Source organism: Temnothorax longispinosus, chromosome 3 (assembly GCF_030848805.1).
Source record: "Temnothorax longispinosus isolate EJ_2023e chromosome 3, Tlon_JGU_v1, whole genome shotgun sequence".
Classification (NCBI taxonomy): domain Eukaryota; kingdom Metazoa; phylum Arthropoda; class Insecta; order Hymenoptera; family Formicidae; genus Temnothorax; species Temnothorax longispinosus.
This window is the reverse complement of record NC_092360.1, coordinates 8,815,008-8,841,158: the sequence shown is the minus strand read 5'-3', so window position 1 is coordinate 8,841,158 and position 26,151 is coordinate 8,815,008. Positions and strand designations below refer to the sequence as shown.

General features: G+C 41.4%; 1 protein-coding gene across 3 annotated transcripts; it reads right to left on the bottom strand.

The window, feature by feature from the left end:
- Positions 1-755: 755 nt before the first annotated feature.
- Positions 756-24,702, bottom strand: Wgn (Tumor necrosis factor receptor superfamily member wengen). Of its 3 annotated transcripts, XM_071774362.1 has the most exons (6): positions 23,706-24,702; positions 22,234-22,425; positions 12,596-13,108; positions 11,891-12,071; positions 7,229-7,357; positions 756-2,616 (listed from the first exon to the last, which is right to left on the bottom strand). In XM_071774362.1, the coding sequence occupies exons 3-6, from the start codon at positions 13,103-13,105 to the stop codon at positions 2,411-2,413; spliced, it is 1,026 nt and encodes a 341-aa protein (XP_071630463.1). In that variant the 5' UTR covers positions 13,106-13,108; positions 22,234-22,425; positions 23,706-24,702; the 3' UTR covers positions 756-2,410. The 3 variants fall into 3 exon arrangements, with proteins under 3 accessions (XP_071630463.1, XP_071630462.1, XP_071630461.1); XM_071774361.1 differs by lacking the exon at positions 23,706-24,702 and having other exon boundaries at positions 22,234-22,461; XM_071774360.1 differs by lacking the exons at positions 22,234-22,425; positions 23,706-24,702 and adding an exon at positions 20,553-21,043.
- Positions 24,703-26,151: the final 1,449 nt, after the last annotated feature.

Here is a 26,151-nt window from a genome sequence, read left to right as displayed (position 1 = left end):
CGTGAATCTTGGTGATAGTAACTGTGCGCAATAACTTTTCGGTAATAATAGCGACATTGTACATGGTAAAATTAATTGGTCCATATCTCTCAGCACTTATATCAGGCGATGTTGTTTTACGCATGGTGTTCTAGAAATAGCGGCTGGTAGTATCGCGTGATATACATACAGCATTATTTGTTCTGTTGACTTAATACTTATTAGCAAAAATAACGAAGGGTAATTTTCTATACCTACAAATTTTTTGAAATATAAGGGTCTTCGCGAAAATTAAGATTCAAAATTGAATGAAATGTCGTTCGCGCTTTACTTGAAAGGAGTGAAAAACAATCTTCTAATTGCAAGCTATTTAAAATAGGAGGCTTTCTACGATAATTAAGCTTCAAAATATTCAAAAATATATAATAAAGTGTAAACTGTTTTTCTACAAGTTATTTAAACCCGAGTTTTCCGTGAATTAAGTTTCAGGTAGAATATATTCAAAAATGAATAACAGAACGTCCGTTTGTGCTTTACTAAAGTCGAAAAAGTAATTGGACTAGCAAGTTTACAAAAAATAATAGCCTTGTTCGTGTTCTTGCATCCTTCCTGAAGAAAAGTTGACTCTTCGATATAAATCTCACATCTCATCTAAATTTGGACGTCCTACATATATATATTTCACATACGCATCGTTTACCGGATATCGCAAGATTCCATGCGTTTAGTCTCCATCGTTTCCGGGAAAGAAATAAAACAGCCCATCGATGAATATATATATGTTGTTATCTTACTTTATTGCTTGCGTTATCATGCGTGTATGAATACAGAAGCGCTTTATATTACAGTGTTTGTCGCGTGTTAAAGCTATCGGAAAGAGGAAGAGAGAAATAGAATCCCTCGGACATACGGCCGTGTCGTTCGTTGCTCGAGTCGTGCTCGAGCGTCGGGACACGGTGCGGGAGATAGGTCGCCTCCTCACGACGGTTTTATTAATTCGTCAGAGAGAAATAAACAAGGAGAGAACGAGAGAAGTCGCACCTAAATCTGATCTGATCGCAGCGACAAACTTTCAATTTGTTCGTTACTCTATTGCACTCTCTCTCTCTCTTTCTCATTCTTTTATATAAAATAATCTCGGTTCAGTCACACCAACGATGCTGGACAACTAACTGCTTTAGAATGACTTCCCTAATCGATCATTCCTCGAATGATCAAATTGCACCGTCCAATGTAATCATCTAGATGTCGTAGCACCATTTAATAATATACACATCTTGTTTAATTGAAGTGAGAACGCGGAAATTTACTTCTGAGATATATAAAGTTGTAATTAATGGATCGCGCGTTTAAATTAAACAGAGGAAGTTTGACTTATTTGACTTAAATTCTACGGGAAACTTGACGAAGATTCGTTTGATCTGAATATAAAAGTGCATTTTTGAGGATTGATCACAGCGCGATATGGCTTATTGAATTATAACATAAGTTAAAAAAAAAAACAGAACAAGACTAATTTATTTCCTGTAGATTTTTGGATGCTGAATACGACCCTGTTTATTAAATTGCTCTATCACGTCACAATTTGGAGAAATTTGCAGTTAAAGTTGTAAAAAGGCAACTTTAATTGCAAATTTCTTAAAATTGTAACGTAATGGAGCAATTTGGAAACCAGATTCGTATTCAGTATCCAAAAACTATAGAAAATGTCTATTCTCGTTCTGGTATTCGAAAAAAAAGTTATTTTACGTTGAACTGTGTAATCAGCAATTCTTTCGTTTCCTCATTCCGGTAATTGTAATATGCATATGGAGAGAGACAAAAAATATTTAGTCAATCGAGAGCAAACGTTGGCGCAGCCGATCCAAAGTGAGTATTCGATTGCCTGGTTGTCGTAACGAATTACACTACATTACACTTAACAATATCGAGTTACAAAATTGACGCAGTTCGGCCTAATGCTTAGCTCCCGTTCCTCCGAACGTGCTGAATCCTCCGTCAAAGATGGACGAATTGAAGACACAGCCGACAGAATCTGATTCTGCAAGATCGTGTCTTTGATCTCGACGATTCCTTCCACGGAAAAAAAAACTACAAATTATAAATATATAACGCGAGCGTGGAATTACATTAACAAAATTTTATAATTTTCATTTATCTCGGCGTCTCAGAAACTTTCCTCCTGAGTTTCTTCCGTTCGCGAGGATGACTCGAAGGACGTTCGGGAGGCGCAAAATCGATTCTGCTAGATCCTTTACTAGATCCTCGTTGGAGAATCCTCGCGGAAGGAGCGCCGATTCCGGTTAGTTCGGGTTCCTTCGTGCAAGGACCAGCAAGGTGACACTAAATTCGTGAAAATGTGGCGCGCGAACACCCCAAGCAACGGGGGTCTAAGGGGATCTCCCGGATGGGAGGGGATCTACCCCCCCGATCAATCGGCGCCCTGACTCGTCTTGTGACTGAGAATGGTCTCGATGTTACGCTGAATCCGCGCGATCTGCGATCGCTTACTCCTCGGCGTCGTCGTGCTCCCCTCCTCGATGTACAAGTTACCGGCCGCCGCCTCCGGCCAGCCAGCCGCCGCCGCCGCCGTCGCCGCCGTCACCGTCGCCACCACCGGAGTCTCTCGTTTCCGGTCTGCAAGCAGAGTAAACGAATCCTCACCGGGTCCGTCGGTCAAGCGCGAGCGTAGGGAGAAGAGGCTCTGCGTTTCGAAACAGGGGGTCTCACGCACACGCGATTTGCGTCGCCCGGCTTTGTGATCATATTTATATAGGAGGAGAGAGACTCTCTTACTCTACAATTGTCCGATTCATGCGAACTGATCGAACTCGGAGAGTCTTTTCGAAAAAAGAGAAAAAGAAAAATTGTCGCGCCGCGTTGATTTTGTCGTCCCTATAATGCGACTTGGAAATTCGGGTTAATTTAGAGCCGATGCGATAGCTGACGTAATAAATATAAGTAATCGAAAAGGGAACCGTGTTAAACGCGAAAAAATTATCTTTGTAGCACATTTGGATATCGGTACTTCATTTAATTCATTTCCTTCATCGATCGAGGTTCGATTAATCATCGACTTTCAAACGCGCGCCTATACAGTTGTAATTATCAAGGAATCTCTCCGTCAGATGAAACATAATTTGCTCGTTTGGGAATCTTCCGAAAACTCGAAAAATTAAAGCGTGGACCCCGGCGGCAATCAGGCTCGAGGGAACGGACGCACGCGGGACGCACGTCACGACTCGCGTCGGACGCGCGCGCGTGTCGTATGTATTTCGGGAGCACCGTGTACATCGCGTTACGCTTCCGGTAGCGGCCGGTCCACATATAAATACAACTTCCGAGGCGTGGGAGCGCAATGAAATATTCCGCCGGGGGAAAAGATCCCCCGTCTCGCTTTCCGGCCGAGAGCGTGGCGTATATTGACGCGCCGCGCGCCGGCCGCTGCTAAAATTGGCGACGGATTGATTTTCGGGCTCACGCTCGCGCGGCTTACGCGCGTCAAACTCGAAAATGCAACAAGGCGGCGCGCAATGGAGAATTCGGTGGCTTCGAAAGCCCCCCGAACCGCCCTCGCGAACCGGCAGCCGATGACCCGCAGGGCGCGGAACGACTCGCTTTAGGGTCTTAAGGGCCGGTATCACAGTCTCCGATTAACGTGATCCTACGATTAAACTCACTCTGCATCTCTTTCTAACTGTCCCCCTAGAAAGAGACGAAGAGTGAGTTTAATCGGAGGATCACGTTAATCGGAGACTGTGATACCGGCCCTTACGAATCGCATGGCAGCACGGATATGTCACGGTGGAAAATTTCAATGATGGCAATTTTGCAACAATCGCACAATAGTAAAGTTTTGCGTTTTGTTCTCTTTTCTTTTATCCCGTTTAAGTCCCTTCAATTTTTCTATTTTGAATTTCTTGACTCGGCTCTCTGTGTTTCTGGCATTTACGCGCTAGCGTGTAACGATGGCTATCAGTACGGCAAAAGTAAATATTAGCAAGGTATAAAGCTATACGAAGTGAAAAATATCTCTTTCAGGAATGCAAACTCCTTAAACTACTTTTCGATTTAAGTGATATATCTCTTTCACTTATGTTTCCATTATATTTTCTTTATGAATATAAATATATATGTAAGTATATTCAACAAAAAATATATATATAGGAATATATTCCATTCATGAAATATTGTATATATTACAACATTTTTTGTCTATTATTTGTATTTATCGTTTTTTCTATTATCTTCACACAAATAATTGTCAGTTTTAGAAAAAACGGGCAATTCAACTGTATAATATATTAAATGATAGGGAAATTGTCCTTTTACACAATTAAAAATTTATGTTTCTCCTAAAATCCTGGCTGGTAACATAAAGCTAGAATAGAAGAAAAGAAAATAAATACAGGTAATAGATGAAAGAATCAATAAATACGAAAGTCTCACGCGGATAAAACAGTAAAAGAAAATAAAGAAAAATCACTAAAAACAGAAAAGAATATATTTGATTAATTACGCATATATCTGTCTTTTTTTTACAATCCTGCCCGTTTGTTGGCCATCGTTACGTATACCGAGGCTTGACGATAGACTGAAAATTTTCTCTCACGCACGTGAGAGAGCGTGGGCCTTATAATCTCAATCTAATAAGCTCGACTTTCCGGCAGAGAATAGCAAACAATCTCGCTTGAAAAAACACTTTAACCATTTACCGTACTATCCCGTATAAACCGTGCTTATTATCCACAAACCCGCTGGCGCTGGCGCGACTTTGGCGCGCGCTAAAGTTAGAGCACGGCGTGCGGCGTGCGGCGTGCGGCGCGCGACGCCAAGCTGAGCCGAGCCGAGTCGAGTCCCGCCGCGCGGATGAATGAAGGCAGCTGGCAGATAAACGTCCGAACAATCGCGTCATTTTGTTTTCGCGCGCGAATAAATAATTCTCACGCAGCGTAAGCTCCTGTCTCGTCCCGTCCCGTCTCGTCTGTTTTAAAGGTCCGTCCGTCTATTGCAGACTGCAGACTAGCGCAGACGCAGCCACCGGCCTCCCAAAAATATCACGCGGCGTGGTGCGAGCGCATGTTGAAAATCCGCGCTCTGACGTAACGCACGTGCGCGCGTCTGCCCGCGGCGATCTGCCGAGCGGCCGAGAGATGCGATTTATCACGCGCGCGCGGATGCGGCGGATATTATGGAAGAGCGCGGCGTCCGCGTCGGTTTCGCCGAAGCCCGAAGGTCGGAACTTAACGCGTCTCGGAAATTCCGGTAAAAGGTTAATTCATCAAGACGCAAAGCCTGACGAGCATTTTCAGTTTTATGAGACGCACCCGAGCGTTTAATTTTGCATGTCGCGGCTTAGGAAAGACTCTTCGGTTTTCGTTAAAAAGAAAATTAAAGCTTCAATTTATTTAAGAGTGAAATTAAGATTGCGCGATTGAGAATGTCTATTTCCCAATCGAGGGGAAAAAAGATGTTTACACAGGAAAAAAGAATATAATTCTTGATTTTAAAATGTTTTTAGTTTCAACGTGGAAAGCTTGAAATAAGATTAAATTGCGTTAAGTGAATAAAACTTATTTAAATGGTCACTTTATATAGTTTCAACCAAGACAAAAAGTTGAGACAAAACGTTGAGATTCTTATAAGAAGATTATAGATTGTTGCGTATGTACGAACGCAATAAACGCATTAATTTGAGTATATAAGTTTTGATTTACACTTCTTTTTTTTCTGTGTATAGGATGTATAATAAATAATCCTGCAAGTCATCAGAATTAATAAACTCAAAAGGCGATAACAGCAAGATTAAAAAGAGATCCATATTAATGAAAATATAAATAATGATCGCATGCGTGCTCGCCTATCCTTCTCTCTGTATTCGAGACCCCCGGTCCTCCTTGTCCCCCCCCCCCCTCGCGGCAAAAATGCGGAACATGCGATATTATGTATTATGCAAATATCGCGTATCGTAGCGGAAACGAACGCGTAAAGAAACAATGCGCTGAATGAAAGCTCGATAATGAGCCACGTGCCGAGTATGTGTGTCAACGCGGAACCTCTCGCCCTTCGCCCGCCACCTCCCGCATATAATCCGGCGCGCATGGAAACCTTCGTATACCGGAAGATACGTCCCGAACGTCGCGCCCACTCGCTACATTGTAGGCACGACCGATTATCCCCGTTTATCCCCGAATTTAATCGCGCCAATCTAAAATTCCAATTAATTAAAATTGATCGAGATTTACGAGTATCTCGAACAGATCGATTCGCGCCTAATATTTAAGCGGCGTATACTCCGAAAGAAAAAAAAAGAGAGAAACAAAGACTTCCGGCGTGCCGACCACTGGACGGTACTTCACGGTCATCCCGTGTGAAGCGCGCGCGCGCGTGTGAAGCTCATTCAAGTGCGGTGCGAGTTAAGCGAATTTATTGTGCGCTTGATATCGCCAGCCGTCCCCTCCCTCCCCCTCCCCCCGCCGCTTCGCGAGATCGTACCCGTCCATTTGTCGTCCGGTCCCTCCCTCGCCCCTTCTTCCTTTCGGCACACGAAATGATCATTGCGAACGTGCACGCAACTACATCTTACACGGCCGCGCGCAATGGAAGTGCTGATTGCAAAACGCGACGCGTAGTAACGTAACAACGCAGGCCCGGCAGGCCCGAATTTTACGCCCCGACTTCACCCCCGCGCTCTCGCCGACGTCGAGCAACGCGCCCCCGCCGATATTTTAAATTATTTCTCACGCAATTCGGCGTAACTCTGGCAAGTAAAACAGACGAGTTTGAAATATTCAAATGTTTCAAGTTATATTAAAATAAAAATTTTGAAATATTTGATAGTAAGTCAATTTATACGTGTGGTGTTTGATTTGCGAGAGAGTAAAATTCTTTGTTAAATGAAAACTCAAAAATTTGCTCTCCAATGCAATGCGAAATTTTTTAAATATAAAATAGCGATATTTATTTGTTTGAAATAGCTGAAACATTTTAAAATGAACGTGCATCTTTAGTTTTGTAAGTATGACAACCGATTACGTATCATTTTCGATGTTTGGGAGTAATTAAAATACTTGGTTGCAAGGGTGTGGTATCTTTATCGCTAAGCGCTGTCGAGTATTCGACCTCTATCTAGACGTATATCAGCTTCTCAGAGTAGAGCGATGACCAACGCTCATAGGTGGTAACGTCAAGTGGTCGTCGTCGCGAGGATTTATACGAACGGGAGTCTTAAAATTCTGACCGTGCTTACCTAAAAGTTTCTCGAGATACTGACATCTGGTTTCGGGATCACCTGGGCTCATCGGTGCCCCTGCGACCAGCTCGGCCAGCTCCGCCTTCACCATCAGGTTCAACCTGGCCGAGATCTCCTCGAGACCCGCTGCAACAAAATTGCGATTCATCAGTCAGTGATCTCATAACTTCATCAAACGTGACAGTATTTGTGAAAATGGCCTAAATAAAAACTATTAAAAAATCAAATTTATTACTTATGTGTAAATTTAATACAAACGCAAGAGATTTTAATCTACATATGTATACTTTTACGATTTTTTAAGTATATAAACTGTTGTACTAAACGCGTTACAAATTTTACTTAAAATCGGAATTAGATTTTACAATTATAAAAACTATAAATTATAATTTTGGAAGTATCATTATCTTCAGGGCGCAAAGGTTTAAAACTAAAATTAATTGATGATGAGTTTCGATATAATTACACGCAAATGTATCTATTATCCAAATGAAATTATTGACCTAGAGAAAATAATTAAATTTTTCTTTAAAAAAAAAATCATAACAATTTTGAAAAGAATTGTTCGAGATGCGAATTATAAATTCTTCAAATAACAAAAATTATATAAATGTTAAAAGCATGCAACTCTCTGCAGCCTGAAACTTGAATTTTTTACATCAGAGATCGTCTTCATTACTAAATATATTAATTAGAAAATATTTCTCTATTAATATATTAATTATATATTTTAACTATTTATCACTGTTGCGGTATAATGTCTGGATTAATATACACATGTGCAAATTAAGCGAATAAAATCCGAACAAAATCTCTTGAGATGACATCGTAAAAATGCATTTGCAACGCATACACTGTTGCATCGACGAGTACATCAGTCGACGTGAAATGCATCGAGGACGTCTGTGGAATGCGGCTCGATTTTCTCCGGAGGCCCATGGTGTGTACGTTCGGTTCCCCTAATGGTTCCCGGCTCGAGCAGTATCCCCATAAGTCCGCGACCCTCTCGCCCCTCCGACCGCTCATTCTAATCAGAATCACCGGGTGGGCCGACCGTCAGCCGCAATCAAACGGTACCGATTACACACGCATACCGAGCGTCCGTTTCACGGTTACCAATCATGTTCATTTTATAAAAGCGTGGACGCAAAATAAGGTCGTTTTTCTCTTCTTCTCTTCAACATATGTAATAAAATAGATCGAAAACTTCGCATATTAATATAATATATGCGGAATGTTGAAGAAATAAAATAAATATTGTTTTTTCAAAACTTTGGAACGCAATGCTTACATAATCTTTTCGAAATTACATCTTACACTTCATTATATATCTCTTAAGTTTATTCAAATAAAATTATAAAATAATACATACGTATATATATATTTGTAAAAATAAGATCTTAAATGCATTTGTAACATTCAAGACCAATATACTTCTAATCGGTCATAATTAGAAAACTGTTCGCATTACGGTCCTTTCTTTTTCAAGGTAAAGTTTCTCCTATCTCCGTTTAATTATATTTATTAATTTATTTAATCTGATCATAATATAATTATTGGAACTTGAAGCACTTCGATAAATACTTCGCGAAAAATGGACGAAATGTAGCAAAAAAAAAGTATAATGCTCTCCCGTTGTCTGACGAGAATGATAGGGATCGCGACCCGCTTTGATAATACGGGCTTCCGGTAATAATGCCATGATATATGCTACAAAGTGCGATCAAAGTTACAGTTACAGGTAGAATACAGCAACGTTAACAGCAACCGCTTTTATTAACATTATATATATATATATATATATATATGTATATAAACAAATGTCCTGACTGACTGACTGACTCATTAACGCTCAGCCCAAACCTTACAAAACTCCTAAACTTAGTAAAAATGAAATTTGGAGAGTATATTCTTTCCATGGCGTAATAAGCGCACCCACTAAGAAGGAATTTTTAGAAATTTGACCCCTAAAGAAGTGAAAAGGGGTAAATTATGTTTTCACGGATTTCTCAATGTTTCTTAGGCCCGATGAGATATCGACTTGATTTTTTATTTAAAGTAGTTACATACCCGTAGCGAAGCATGGGTATCAAGTTAGTACGGTATATAAATCGCTCGCATGCGGGCGCGCGCGCGCGATTATACCGTGTGTATAATTAGTATTAATTAGCTATGTACATAATTCGCGAGCAATAAATATTAATGGGAATGCAATTGCAATAAAATTCAACGGATTTCGCGTGCAACACGCTCGAGGTAGCCTCGAAATGTTATATTTATACGAGGACGTCTCTCTGAAACGCGAAACGAGGATATTATTCGAAATTCGTCCTGTAAAATCACGATTTCTATTGTAATAATTTTATTGCTTCTCGTAATTCCGTTTTCTTTCGTTTCTCGCCCAAAGTGCGAATTTTATCCACAATTTCCGAATCGCGTTGTAATCCCGAGACGCTCTCATATTTCATATCATCTCGTGCTCTTAGCTGTCGCATTATTTTACTTTAAATATAACCAGTCTCTCGCGCAAATTAATACTCGTAGATAGATAATGAGCTCTTAGGCTCTGTTTAATTTCAAATGCGCTCCAACGAGATTTCTTTAAGGCGTACGTTCAAATTTATTAACAACAGAGAGGACGAAGATGAATGTAGCATCTAACAGGCCCCGAATTGGTCGATGAATTTATAGATCCGGTTTCTAGAAACAAATCTTTGCTAACAATATCACAATCTTTCGTATATTACAAGATTAATCTGAAACAACGTACGATTTATCCGCAAGTGTATATTTCGCGTCGACAGCGTTGCGACGCGCGGCGTGCGTTTCGCCGAAAGTGTAGATTTAAAAGGCGATACACGCGCGCACACCCGCCGGACGGACGAGAGGCTTCATTCATACGGCGTTCATTAACGAAACGTGGCTGAATCGGTTCCCACAAACGTACACGCGATACGTGGCGCGATACGTCGACTCGCAGAAGGAGATAGGGAGGCAAGGAGGTGGAGGAGAAGTAGGAGGGGAGAAGCGACGACGAGGAGGGTTCCTGCGAGGAGGAGTTCTGCGTACTGCTCGTTATGCAAATGCAGATAGTAACGTCGTACACACGTTGCAGCGTGCCGTCGAGTGTCTGCAAGAGTCGTTACGCGATTCCGCGATTCGCTCCTTACGTGAGCCGCGATACACGGATTACACGTATGACGTAGTGTCTGCCGAAAACAGATGCTATACTCTGCCCTCGAACAACGTCGGCTAAGAGCTTTTGAATTTTGATGGAATCATTTAATTTGAATTTAATCCGGCCAAGTTTTCAATATACTTGCAACGTCCGACTTTAGTCATGTTAAAAAAATTTTATTTCTAAGAAATAGACGAGCAAAAATATCGCAATCAGGTTTTAAGAATCAACATACTCATCTTTCGATTGATATAGCGAAGGATTCTTTCGAGCAAATTCGAAAATATAACGCGAAGAAAAGCTATAGACAAAATGTTGACTATTTATTAGTCGGCCATTTTTATTTTTTATTCATATTTTAATATTATCATTAACATCATTATATTTAATATTGCTTGATAGATTTTCTTGGACACACACACACACACACACACACACACATGAAGTTGAAATTACGTAAAGTTCGACCAAGAAGCGGATGGATCCAAATCGGAAAGATTGAAAATAACTCGCTCTATATAGTACAATTTCTACTATCAAGCATGAATGAATGAACGAAATTATGAATGAAACGAGCCACCTCTTCTTTCTCGCTTCCGTTACCACCAGCATAAATCTCGCGATAAATTCATTTGTGTAATGATACTTTTCACTTTTTAAAATTGATTTTAATTTTAATAGATTCGCTTAAACAAAACTAAACATTTCGTTTTCGTTGTCGCAAAGAATGAGCGAGTTACATGAAATTTCAATCCCGAAAACAGCTAACAGAGAATCAGCCGAACAAGTTGGTCGTTACCGTTAATCGACACGTATATCCGAGCAACAATTGTTGCTTATATTTCGGAGTGTAGCGAACGCGGAACGATGACGAGGACGGCGTGGGTGACGGTACGCATCGCGCGCTGGACGTCGTTGGGGACGTCATATCCGGGCGCGGTAGGTCGATCCAAGGTGAGGAACGGCCGTGATCGGCCCTCTAATGAAGAAAATCTCGTCGTGCATTTTAAGGGACTTTGTCTCCCCCCTCTCTCTCTCTCTCTTTCTGTCTCTGTCTCTCGCCGCTCCGCGCGTGTGTGTATACGTGCACCTGTATTCTTTCCCACCAACATCCCGACAGTGCGGCTCCCTTTGCCTCGCGAGATACGGATCCTCCGTCTTCCCCATCTCCGGAGGGAAGTATCGCGGATGCATAGCGATCGACAATAATATTATTCCGATTACGCGAATTACGTGACGCAGCAAAAAAATGACACTGGGTCCGCGATTAAAAATTATTGCAAAATCAAACCCATTAAAATTGCTAGAAGTGAATTCTCAATAGAAGCTCGTATTCATCGGGATTCTGCAGAAAAGGGACTCTCTCTCTCAAGAGAGAGTTCGTATATATTCAGAGAAAGAGTTTGGATTTTTCTGAGAGTGATTCTCTTGAGTTATCATACGTTATGTTACATATATGTTTCCCTCGAATTTTCTCTTACCTGGCTCGAAGTTCCTCTTCATTCGCCGCCATTGCCTGGCGTAGACGAGAGCTGAGCATCCCGCTACCAGGAAGAACACTATGCAGGCGCATACCGCGAGGACCAGAGCGCCGGTCTGCCAGTCCCACGGTAGATTGTCCTCGGCGACCGATTTTCTCCTCTCCCGAGGATCGTGTGCCGTCTGCGTCATAAAACCGACGTGTTAATCCTCAGTCCTCACCACGTTAACTCCGCTCTGTAACTCTGTCTCTTTCGAAAGAAATTATTTGACACGCCGATAAGGTTTATCTTTTATCATTTACTTTCGTGACACGATGCGAAGTGCAACCGACTTCGGCAATGCGACTCTACGCCGCATATTAAACAGAGCGAAAGCGCGCTACCAGCTTTCGCCGACTCGAAACACACATTGAACGTTCGACGCTTATTAATCGTCAAACGGGGGATCGTCATCTTCTTCAGTGATTTTAACAAATCAATTAATTCTTGATCAACGCGATTCGAAACGATTAATCGAAACGAAAAATAAGTTCCTCCAATGTATACGGCCGTATCATACCGTTTCCCATAAAATCGAATTAAATTAGTCATGAAATCTTTTCTCGATAACTGCTTTCCGATCCCAGCTACAAGTTTTTATACCCATTAAAATTAAAATATTAAAACAAAAACTGCAATTAGAATTACGAAAGAGCAAAGATTTACTTTTGATTCCCGCGAGGCGGAGACCGGCTTGTTGTCGCCTAAGCTTCCGTTGTCCTCGCGATCGAGGCTGACGAGATTATCGGCTTCCACGAAGGACCCTTCTTTCGTCCTTTCTTCGGGGAGCCGCAGGAGCACGTTCGAGGTGACGGCCCCGTCGTCATCGCCGGCCCGCGAGGGCCTCTTCCTGGCCGTCGACGACGGGAAGGACCAGTCGAGCTCGAGCGCCGACAGCGGGCCGCATGTCGCGTCCTTGTGAATCGCGCACGGGCTCAGGGTGAGCTCGGGGGCGCATCGAGTGCACGGCCAGCACGAGGCGCGTTCGGCGGACCAGAACTCCAGGCCAGGCTCGCAGAGCGGATGTGGCTGCTGCGACTGCGACTGCGGTTGCTGCTGCGGCTGCGGCTGCTGGGCGCCGGATGTCGCGGCTCCGCCGGCGGCGGAGGACTCGCACAGGCCGACGAATACCGACACCAGGGTCAACAGCAACCCGGGACAAGATTCCCTCGGCATTACCTGTGATCATCGTCAGGCGCGACCGAAACTGATTAGACGGCTTTAATTTTTATAATCTCACGAGCGCGATCGGCCATCGATGAACGTCTCTCTCTTTCTCTTTCTTGTTATGTATCATTATGTAGAGTGATATTGCATATAGAAATCGCGACGATCTACGTTTCGTTTGATAAATTAATTTAGTTATATATTTAATTGTAAACCATCAACTCATTAATTTAATTAATTAATTTTATTTATTTTTTGTTTGACAAGGTACATGTATGCATAACAAATTCGCGGAATATTAAATACAGTGCGTAATTGTAGAAAAAGTTAATCTAAATTGTAGAACAAGATGAAAAGAGTAATTTCAGTCTTTGTCAGAGCAATCTTTGTTGCACGTATTTTCAAGATATCCGGGAGAGTTTGAATTAAATTAGGCAGTTGTCTAGATATTTTGAATCCTGTAATATATAAAATAAAATTAACAAATAAATAAAAGGTAGAAGTAAGAACTCTATTCTTGACAAGGAGTAGATAAAGGAGGACAAAACTACGTTTCGATTATTTTCAAAGTAAAACAGCAATCAGGTTTATAAAGCGATCAATCAATTTGTCATCTTTTACCGCTTTAAAATAATCAAACTGTCATTTCTCTCTCGAGATCTCTTCCGCTGAGATCGAAAGTTTCAAGTCCGAAAGCTGTCGTTCTCTCGCGTGGCGAAGAACGGCGAAGCTCGATGGTCTCTCGCCGTCTCTCCGTCGCGTGTACGCGTCGCAAACGTAATGTGGAGAGGAGGCAGCGGCCGGCGACGGGTCGATCGCGGTCGATCGGCGTAATTCGAGCGTATAAAGCCGCTCTTTAGGCCGCAAAAGCGCTCGGACCGTTTCCACTTCCGGCTCGTTCGCGATGTAATTACATCCGCCGTTGAATCGCGATCCATCTACGTCATAGCCTCGTGGCCGGCCGTCTATGCGCCTTCGTTTCCGCGCACGAGCGAGCGTGTGTGCCGTTGCCATTGTGTGTGTGCGCGCGCGCACGTATGCGTGTACCGATCGTGTGTGGGTGCCGGAGGGCGCGAGTGCACAGAAAACTTTTATAGTCTGCCGATTTCGTCTGCGATCCGTATGCGGCGCGTATTGCGAGTCGCGTTCATCAGCACGCGCCTATCCGACGAGATTAATCTCCGTAATTAATACGCCGGAAACCCGCTGTGGCTAAAATTCGACCTCGATCCTCGATGTACTTCAGCTGTCGATCACGTATCTTAAACTGCGATTTCGACAGCTGTGATGAATGTTTCTGTTTTTTTTTTTACTTTTTGCGAATTGTTGAGGATTATCGTGAGCGTAGAGATAAAGTCTTCATTGTTCGCTATCGAAATAATAGCGTACAAATTATCAAATGACATGATTTGAACATTTCGTTAATGAGTTGCTTACATTATAAGTATATCGAAACACTTGATTCACAAATTCACTTTATAGAACCAATGCAGTTCAAAAAAAATTAATAAAAACGTAAAATGCGTTTTATATTATAAACATAATTACAATTATGTTACAGTCACTGTTTAGATCAGACTATATGGATTGGGAATATTGGGATTGAGATTGGATTAAAATTTCACCAATTAGAGCAAAGTTCACTAAACTTGAAGTTAGTTTTCTTTATTCTGATTGATTAAATTTCAATCCAATATCAATCCTAATCCGTAGTCTAATCACGGCTTTATAGAATCAATATCGCGTATTCAAAACAAATTCACGTGGCTTTCAATATTAAAAATAAATCTGAGAGAAGAAAGTTCGGAGTTATACTTATTTACTAAATTCAGCATGCGTCAATCGACCGGAATAAGCCCGCGCGCTGTTTTAGTGGCTATAAATGCGTACACATCCGCCGAAAGTATATGTGCTTTTTCGTTATCTAACAGTGATCCGATAAAAATGCAAGTCCGAGGGGAGAGCGGAGGGAGGTCCTTTTTTGCGCGACTCGCGCAGAAAGGCGAGCGTTGTCTGAACGGAGGGGAAAGGACTGGAGGGACGTAAGTCTGTAAGAATTTAGACACCGTTGGACAATTTTTTGATTGAGATCCGCCATATGTTTTAGACTACCCACGAAGAAATTTATATTTTATTTATTTACCGACCACACTCGGAATTGCTTTTATTTGAAACGTTAAATCTAATTCGTATTCTGACGTTACATCAGCACGGATTTCACAAGCAAAGCAAGAAATGGGAAATACAGAGAAGTCATCTCCGCGTATTCTTCCTCCTATTTCTTTCTTTTGAGTTGCAAATTAATTTGATAAATTTGTCAATATATAACAATCTGTAATGCAATTTCGCTCTTTACTGTCTACTAAGCTTACACACAATTAGCTATATATATTCGAATGTAAAAATCACGTCTATAAAATATGAATTTTATACATTTTATTTCATAGATTTTTACTTATTGTAGTAATATTTATACATATAAACTATTGAATTAAATTCATTTTTTTTCTCAATAAACTACATAGATATGATATTTGATTTGTACAAAACAAAAACAAGAGGAATGGCATCCAAATCCTTATTTGTCGAAGGGACGATCTTATTCAAGATCGTCTGTCTCAAGCTTGGTCGTAGACAGTCTTAAGACTCCGTCCAGTCAAAAAAATGACCGTACGGAGCGTCTCGAGGTCATATAGCTTTAAACGCGTAGATTTTGATGGATGATCTTATAAGATCAGATTATAATATGAATACCGACCTAGAGGAACAATGCGCGATGATTCGTCTACACGCGCGGGGAATCCGCGTGAAGCAGCGATCCTCCTCGCTCATTTCAAATCGCCGCATGTCATATTTCTCTCGCGGGTACGCACGTAAGTATGTCCACGTACGTGCGCGCAATCGCGCGATCAGAATGCAACGCGACATATCCCCCCGCGGCCGTGATCCGCTCGCGGGACTCGCTCGCTCGCTCGCTCGCTCGCTCTCGTGGGACCCCGGCCGCTCGCTCGTTGCAAATGCAATCTTCCGCCGAGCTCATCTCCTCCGTGATTAGGATGCCAATTGCACGCCTCGAAAACGATTACGGACACGAGCGTCGTTGTCGCGGTGAGGCAACCAGCTCCGCTCGTGTGCCGCGTGCGGGGGAGAGGCCATCACGACCACAACGAGAAACGGATCGTTCGCGTTCGCAATCTTGCTCGAATAAGGGAATAGAACGAAAAATAGCGAAAAATAGTGAAATTCGCATTTCGAATCTGTCGCGGAATTCTGTGGAGTAATTTCGCTCGGCGGAATTGTGATTTTTCAGGAATACATAAAATTGCTGAATTTTAGAAATAACAAAAATCGTATGATATCGGTCTGTAACGTATGTACATTTATGATTGATCGTTTATTAAACGGTACTCTCGCCGCTGTCCCGTCGTCGTCGACAAATGGCTTAACACGGCCACATGTGTGCCTCTAATAATAGTAACTAAAAAACTGCCCTGACTCCAGGGAATAAGGGCCTAAACCGGTTTACATACGTTCTTCAATATTGCGTCTTATAGGTACGGACGCCGCGACGTTCTTTACGAGAAACGAATTTCTCGATCGCGTTCGACTTTGTGGAAATAAAATCTCTTCCTTTGCAATTCCACGTAAAGTAAAAAGATAATTACGTCAAGATCTTTTTATCGTATATAATTCCAGTAATACTCATTATCATTAACTTAAAATCATTAAAAGCAACGTTTATTCGTTTAATAAACGTCTCAAACGTATTATGTGAATCAATTATATCAATTTAATATCATATTAAATTATATCGATTATTTCACGATTACCCGATATAGCACGATCTACTTTTTCGATAGAAGTATCTCCATCATCTCCTCTAGTTTCAACGAAAAATTCATAATCACAGAGTAAACGGAGCTTCAACGTAATGGATTCACTGAGAGAGTTACGAATTTATCTGCAGCTAGGAAGAGGGAGAATCCGCGACAGTGTTTTATGAGTAACGTCTGCCGAAGCGAAAGAATGCCGGCGCTTGATACGGCCGCACGTGTTCGCTTAATGACGCTAATAAGACGACTCTTTCCCTCCCCGGAATGCGTGTAAACAGTTTAAAGTGACGACCCGAATTACGTTTCGTCGTGGACAACGGCCATCCGTCATTACGAGCGGCAGCAACTGTAGATAGTCCTGTTTCATTCAACGTTTAATATTTTTGACGTTACATATGTGAAATTGAATGAACAGCACATGGATAATATAGGTGTATACGAACGAGAATCACTTTCTCCAATTTTATGTATTTTGTTCTATTCCTTGAATTTTAAACATTAAATTAAATATCTCAAATTAAAAATCTTGATTCAATTAAATATTCCAAATTTGAATCTTAATAATCAAAATGGGGTCTTAAAAGTAAAGTGTAAAATCTTAAAAGTCAAGTATAAAAAGCCAAAAATATGTTGTTTCTTGTAAACTGTAAACGTATCAAATGCGTTTCGAACAAAAACTTACAAATATTAGTTTTAACTGGTAACAATATGATACGATAGGCGAAATTCTTCTAGGGGAAGCAATGTGGTCGCTTGGAAAATCGTTTGCGCCACGTGCGATCTGGAATGTTCGCTACTTTTCCCACGCTCTCGTAAATAATACTCCCACCTGCTCGAGTGAGGATTCCGCGTTAATTCATCTCGATTCATCCTGAATTCTCGAAATACTTGTTCATCCCGAGGGACTTACGCGGCCGGATGAAAAGATTGGACTATATTTTATAATGTGACAATAATAACGATACGCGTTTCAGAAAATATTTATACGTATAATAACGCTCCCGCAGACATAAATACGCTTGCGTTTCTGTATTCGCTCTTGCACTTCTAAAATTTCAGTTAGCGAATTGTATTTCAAATGTAACCGTATAATTCAACCGTAATTCAAACGTTACCGACAATCTCAATATTCACAAAAATATTTTTCATCTTGCAGAATTCGCATTATAATTTGCAGACGTAAATTCTGTATAAATAAATGAACGAAACGATTTCTGATAGATTTACTCGAAATTGGCGATTCGCGTGGAAACAAATCCGAATACGGCAAACGTACATCGAGAAATTTTTGGAGAATTTTCCAAAAAGATAAACAAATTCTCGCTATTATATTAATTCGCTATCGAGGAAACCACCGTTGAGATCGGCCGTTATCGTAGTCCCGGTTCTTAATTTTTATACTTTATCCGTGTAGCGGACAAGTATCATCCGATCGAAACGGGACGTTCATACGCGGGTTTATCTACGATCTTCGGTGGCAAGGAGGCACGATTCGACGGTGCTTTCGAGGAACTCATTGACGTGACTGCCGTGACACGAGGACGTGGCTCGCACAACGCGGGAAACCTAAATACTTGGCGGGCATGTCCGCGCCGATGGCGACAAAAGGCCGTTACACGACCATGCCGACGCGAGAATGTATAAATGAGCGTTTGAGTAATGCGAGGACATCGTTTGAACCCCCCCCCCCCTCTCCCTTGTCCTATAGCAGTTACGAAAAACAAGAATTTTGCAGTATTAATTATAATTTTAAAAAACTTCCTGAACAGCCGAATTATGCATTGCACATGTATTTCTTATTCTCTTGCTCACATGCCAAAATTGCTTGCAATTAGTGATAATTGATTTAATATTTTAGACAATTTCGATAGGCAGTTAAAAGTTGCCGATAGCAATCTTGTGACCAAAAATTTAGATCTATATTTTATAAGTTGTATATTTAATATGTACATGTAATATATAATCTATATACTGAAAAAAATAAAATTTAGGTGATATACTATATAGTTATAATTATATAATTAAATATGATGTTCATTAAAAGTTAATCATGTCGATAATGATATACGTTAAACGATAGTTTAATAATACAAAATTTTGGAAAAAAGAGAAAAAAATAGGGAGACCCCTATTAAATCAAAATATAAAATAAAGCATTCTTAAAGCATTATAAAATTACATTAAACATGTAATTAAGCGCATTTTGTTAAATCAGTATTCCTTATTGTGGACGCGCTAATTTCAGTTCGACCGAAGAATTTATTGTTGAGATCGAGTTGTCTGCAGCTCCAAGCTACTCCGCAAAAAGTGTAACGAAGAGAAATTGTTGGAGTGTTCCACAAGTTTAGAACAGACGAGGTACAATCGTGCGAGACGGCGAACGGCAAGGACGAAGCGGCCAGTCGTCTCTGGCCTTTCGACGGGTATACCGGCCGGTCCAGCGCGCACGCGGTTTATTTCCAAGCGAGATCTTCAATAAACATCGAAAAAAATAGCTCCACTTTAGCGCGAGGATCCCGGCCACGTGTTTTATATACCATCGCGGCGCCACGTCGGGATCGATCGGATACGCGATGATAATAGCTCCCGGCGTTTCGGGGGAGGGAAAGGGAAGCGGATTTCGGGAAATCGACCGGTTTTGTTTAACCGGAAACCGAACGCAGACGCGAATCACGAGTTTAGCACACGCGACGCAACGTTTCGCCCCGCAAGCACGTCTTCGCACCTGTTCTCAACCGCGCCACGCGTTGATGTCCCGCGCGCGTGCAGGACTCGAACGCGACGGTTGCGACTCGCGACTCGCGAGCGTCGTTCGGTGAGTTCGGTCAGGAAACGCGTCTGATCCGCGTGCGATGTCACGCGTTTTATTTACGATTATTGCGCGTCAGTCTGATAAAATTTAACACGTAATATATATCATGATGATTATACATATTATTTGGTGTAATATAATTATAGAATTAAAATAAATATTCGCTAAAAAAGGAAATGTAACATTCCTTATACCTATATGTCAGTAGTTAAACTGCACGAACGATATTTCCATGAATTTTGGAATTTTAATCAAAGATTTGGTCTTGGGACGCGATCTCGCGCACAGTTTGCAGAACGATTGTTACTTTCCAAATCCTTTCCCAGTGAACTGTATGATATGAATATAAAATCATTAGAGGCGTTATGTATTTGAAAGAAGTATAATGACGCAGAAAAAATATTACAAAAATGAAGAAAGAAAGTAACGAAGATATAAATAAAATTGTGTGATTTTCTATTTTGATAAAATATCAAAAACAGTGTGTTAATGTTGGAATCTTCAAAGAATGCGACAGAAATACGAAGGTTCCCATGACGAAAATCTCATTCAATAACGCAAGCCATATAGTATATCGACTGCTCCTCTTTTTTTGTCGCACACAGGTACCTCGTTTCCGAAAGTAGGGTAAAAAAATCAAGTTTTAGATTTTCAGATATACGTCGGATACGACACATTTTCCCTCACGAGAGAGAAAGAGAGAGAGAGAGACGTATCGCAGACGTCGAGCAGAGCGCCCGCGATTTGTCGCACCGATCGAATTAGATCAACATCGTCGCCGCGCGCTGGCCAGCAACGGCCGCATACTCACGCTGCCTTCGGTGGTGTCGTGTCTGTCATGATGTAATCCGAGGCGACGTAGCCGACGAGGAGGAAGAGAAGGAAGAAGGGGACGAAGGGGGGAAGGACGCGTCGCTGCAGCCCCGAGTGACAATCTCCCGCGAATCGCCACTATGTCGCGGATCTACGGGGACGATCTTCAGCGTCGAACCGGCGATAACCGGCGATCGTCGGCCGTGCCGTCCGATTTTCCGACGGAGAGCAACACAGGGGAGGAGGCGAGAATAAAGAAATGAGAAAACAAAATTGAGAAAAACGGGAGGAAACGCGTCGTCAGCGTCGCGACGCCGTCACGCTGTCATTCCTCGCGCCGCGACGATTGAATGAACGACGACGAGACGGGGCGAGCGTAAAAAACCGGAGCACCGGAGATTTTCTCCTCGCGATACACTTGGACGCAACAGACGGAAAACGTGCGTACCATCGCGCGGTCGCGACGCGACTAGTGTTATACTGATTTCCGCCCACGACCTAATCGCGCCGAGTCGGACGGACGGATGGACGGGACGGAGAGAGAGAGAGAAAAAGAGGGAGCATTTCCTTCGTGCGCGTGGAAAGAGATGGGAGCGGGAGAGAGAGAGAGAGAGAGAGAGAGAGAGAGAGAGAGAGAGAGGCAGAGGAAGGTGAAGAGAAGGATATCGAGAGATGCAGGGACGTTTTATTGCCTTAGGCTCGCGATCTAGGGCGCCCGTGATTTATTGGGCGACTGAAAGAACTTCGGCCTCGCTCTGAGAACGTAATTTTGTAGGAAATTGTAACGCGTTCATTCGATTCAAAAAAATTTTGCATAAATGTTGCTTATAAACGTTGCAATAAATTCTGTATTGTAAAAAAAAAATCCTCTTATTACGCGGCCTGTAGATTTGATTATGATAAATCGTCACGTATAATTTCTCATCGTTGTTGTGTGTAAAAGTGTATGTATAAATTATGCAATTGCTTCATGTAGAAGCTTTATATTCCAGCGAATTAAATGAAAAGAGGAATATAGAAACGTTTGTACGATTCTGATAGAAATATGACAATAACAATTGTAGGAGAATAAAAATATTTATAGACTAATATAATCTTGTGGTAACATAGTAATAAAGTAAATTATTCAAGAGAAAAATATTATATTCGAAAATTATTTCTAAAAATATGAAAGAAGAAAAAAGAAAGAAAGAAGATTTGCGCAGTCTTTACAAAAATTACACGTTTCCTTATATCTCTCTATGATGGATAATTAAAAGTGGATAATTAAAAGTTAACAAATTAAAACACATGAGATTTAATATAGATATACTTAACAGAGAGAGATTCGAGCACTTTATCTCCTTTAATTCCTTATAAAGTGCGACGGGCGTTGCTTTAATAAAAATAATCCACGATTTTTACACATGTTTTATTCATTTATTCGTAAAGAAGCTACCATACGGGCTCTGGGGGGTTCGTAAATGCGATAAAGCGGCCCTGAGGAGAGACGGAGGAAGCAGCGGGATCATTTGCGATCGGCACGGCCTGGTCGATAGGAGAGGAAATTCTCTCCGGATAGAGAGGAAGAAAAGAAGTTGCCGCGCGGGATCCGCGCGAGGGGGGACTAAAGGGCCCCGACAGGTTTCTGCGCCGCTCTCCGCGGCCTTACGTCGCAAGCGCACGATCTCCTCTCTTACCTGAGATGATTAAACCCGCGGGAGATAACAGCCTCGGAGCGCGGAGTGGTCCAGCGCGTCCTCCCGTCCCCTCCTAACACGATTCCCCTGCATTCCACGGTGGTATTAACCCTAGAGCCGAGCGGAATGTTGAACTTGCGACTGGCTGTGGCTGGCTGGCTGATGGCTGACTGGCTGGTCGCTTCTCATTACCTGTGATCCGAACGGAGAAAGAACGATTGTTATTAATTTAATAAATTTGACGTAAATCGTCGCACGGAGGGAAAAGAGCGAAAAAAAAAATTATTGTGCTGTGATAAATATGCTCTGTGGTGTAACAGTATGATTCACCTCGTAACTGTAGCGTGTAGATTATAATGCGTATCGAGTTTGATGGGCTACTTTTGAAACTGTATAATTTATTTTTATGCAACAGTTTTACGCGATATTTTCACGTGATACTTTGAAATTCTGCTAGCGCCATGAAAACAAGTAAAATAGAACATCAATGGAATAATTATCTTATAAAGGAAGATTTATATATTCGGAAAGACAGAGCAGGGTCACTTTTAAGTTTTTTTTTTAAGTCCCGCAAGCAGTCTTGATCAATTAATCCTTCTAACGCGGATTCGTAACCAGTCCAGATAATATCCACGTGACTCATTCTTCCCGTCAAATACTTTTCTATTTTTCAACGAGAACACTCGGTAAAATCACTTGAATTCGATCAATGATTAAAATTGACAAACAGACCGATCGGCGATCAACAAATAAAAATGCTGTCGTTAATTCGTCTCGTTGTTTTCCGATCCGTTTTCCTCGCGCGAAATCTCCTGGCAAAATTGATCGTACACCGTAGGTAAGACCGTAGAGCGCCATCTCTCAAGTCGAATTGACCAGGAAGCCGTCGCCGTTAGATATTAGCGCGCGATATGTGCGTCTAATTATATCGAGCGGCATTATTAATCATCTCCGGCGTAACGTATCCCGCGCGATCTCTCGCGAGAAACCCGATCTCATTACGACTTTGTTGCATTCCTGGCTAATTATCGTCGCTGCACGTGGGTAAGCACGTGGCCGGCGCGGCGCGATCGTGCGCCCGCGCGCGCGCACTTTAATCAGCCCGGCGAATCTAGCTGAACGCGCAACTTGCGCGCACGCCATGCCGAATTGCATAATAGATCGGCCAGGGGCGATAACGCCCGTCGGTCTCTATCATTTCGGGTGCTTGATCGCGGGTGGGGCTCGTTACCGGCGGCGATCGCGCGATATCGTCCGGGACTTACAGGTGTAAATTTATTCCCGCGTCCCGCGCGCGCCGCGTCGAACGGGCTTTAATATATCGTTTCGTTCACGGCGGCGATCGTTATTCGCGCGCTCGCCGCCCGCGCCGGCCCGCCGAGCGTTACGAGTCAGGAAACGGAATTAGGGAAACGGAAGGAAACGGGTGGAGAAGCGAGACTAGTTAACGGTGACGAAGCGTAGACACGTACGCGCGTTATCGCTCTCGGAAGCCTCTCGGCCAACAGGGCTAGCAGCGTCCAGGACGGAAATCAAATTGTATCGACGATTCGCCATAGGCTCGATTCGAGGCCTGGTTTTATAGGCCAAAATTTGAATTAATTTAAATTTATTCACCACACGCTCGTGTATTCTAAATCCTAAATTACAGCTTTGCCTCAAAATTATCACGTTTATCTTTAAAAAATGAAGTACATCCTGTATATATATATATAATTAATATCTGAATTCTTTTATATTGCTATAGTACATTGTTAATTAATATAGTGTGGTTTAACTTAATATCATTGCGGAATTTGGTATCTTTCACCTTTTAATTTTCTTGTTTTGTCTTTCATCCCATACAGCACACTTGTCCAAAAGTGGGACATAAGACGTCTAAAAGATGTCTTACTAAAAGATGGCTAAAAACGTCGAAAAGACGTCTTATGTCACAATTTCGGACATGGTGCTGTCTGGGATATTATCTAATATTACCTAATATTATGCGGGTACATCTCTATTACGTAATTATTTTTAGTCCAAGCACCGCGACGAAAAATGCAATTTGAATCTACTTGAATCGTCGAGTCCGCTTCTGAGTCGGTCCAGGCAATTCCTACGGGTTCGCACCAGGACACGTTTCCACTTCCTGTCTTTTCCCACGGCGGGATGTCCCAAAGTATCACCCCCGGCGTGATCTTGACACGCGTTTGCTGCGTTTAGTTCGGTAGACAGCATCTGGAGCTGGTCTGTCGTCGGTGCACGAAGGAGAGAGCTTACCTACTTCCTTCGCTCTCGCTCTCTCATTTTTTTCTCTCTCCCTCCCTCCTTCCGGCCGCTTCCGTATTTCTTTCTACGTTATTGTATCAAATATCGCCGACGGTTGTATCACATTAGATATTACAAAAGGAAATATGTAGAAACGAAAAGATGTAGAAATAGAAATATTAACAAATTGCGCTTTAACAACAAATGTGGAACATTTGGGATTTATAGCGCAACGATGGTCTAAGTATTGTTTTTCTAGTTTTTCCCCCCTCTCAGTTTTCAATTTAAATATATATACATAAATATAAATGTATATTTAATATTTCATATGTAAATAAAATTTATATATAATTTACGTATAAGTTACGTTTAATTGTAATATATTAAGTTATGTATAATGTTTGTATTAAAGTATTTAGATTGATTGTGTATAACTCTTGAAAAAAGATAGAAAAAATTTAAATCAACCTCGCACCAGATCCTTTACTTTCTGAAACGTGCAATATTTTAAGGCCTTGTTACAGAAGAAATAAAATAAATAAGATATAATTTAAAAAATTAACAATATATATCCTAATAATGTGAGAGCAGTTATTAAGATTTAAAAAATTTCACATACGAGTATCCCGAATTTCTCTCCCTTTCTCACACTTGGATTCCTCGAACAATTTGGAAGTGATTTTTTACCTGCTTTAGAATTTCTAGAAAATTTCTAGAAACTAAAAATTTTCTCAAACTGACCCACATAAACGTTATTAACATTTCATCCGTTTCTCTTCTTAATATAGTTACTCACGCCAAAATTGGCAATTTTGAATGCGCAAGAGCAATTAGATCTTTAACCCATCCCAATCGAGTGTCGCCAAGAAGGAAATTATTTTAATCGTATCCTGTGCGCGTAAAGTCTCGAGGCTTCCACTTTTCAACTGCCCGAAGAGCGGCAGAGTGGTAAGAAAGGAAAGGAAAGGAAGTACCGAAATAGACGAGAATATTCTTCATAATTCCGATCGAGGAGTAAAAAAAGAACTGTCGGGCGCGCTTGAAATATATCGTACGAGTCGCATCGCAAACTACAATTATAATATTATTCATCTACTGGATAGGCAAACTTTTAAACAAATTCCGCATTCTATTTCCCTTAAACGGTACAAATATCTCCTTGCATAATTAAACGGTCATTAAAATGATTTCATTTCGAAACGAAAAAACGAGAGTAGAGAAGCGTTTTATTTTATATGTCAACCATAACGCATATTAACTATATAAATTTCAATTTTTATTTTTTTTAATTTTATGGTTAATATCAATCAGGGGCACAAATGGAACGGTGAAGAGTTACGTGAAAAAATGTTTTTAAAAATTAATTTTATCCATCGCTACTTTACTGACTATTGATACGTTGTATTAGATTCGTTTTCTCTATATTTTGTGTTTTCTTTGGTTCAATTTTTGCCCACCCTTGTTTCGCTCTGCATCTGAATGTGTAGCGTATATAAATGCATACATGATTCCATTTAATTGCGAAAAAATTATAAACAATGATGAAAAATAATAAACAATCCAGCTAAAGAGAACGCATCTATTTTCTCTATTAAATAGGCTGATTACGAATATATATCCATTAAGGGCTGAAGCCGGCATCAGTAAGAGAGAGCAATAAAATCGTGA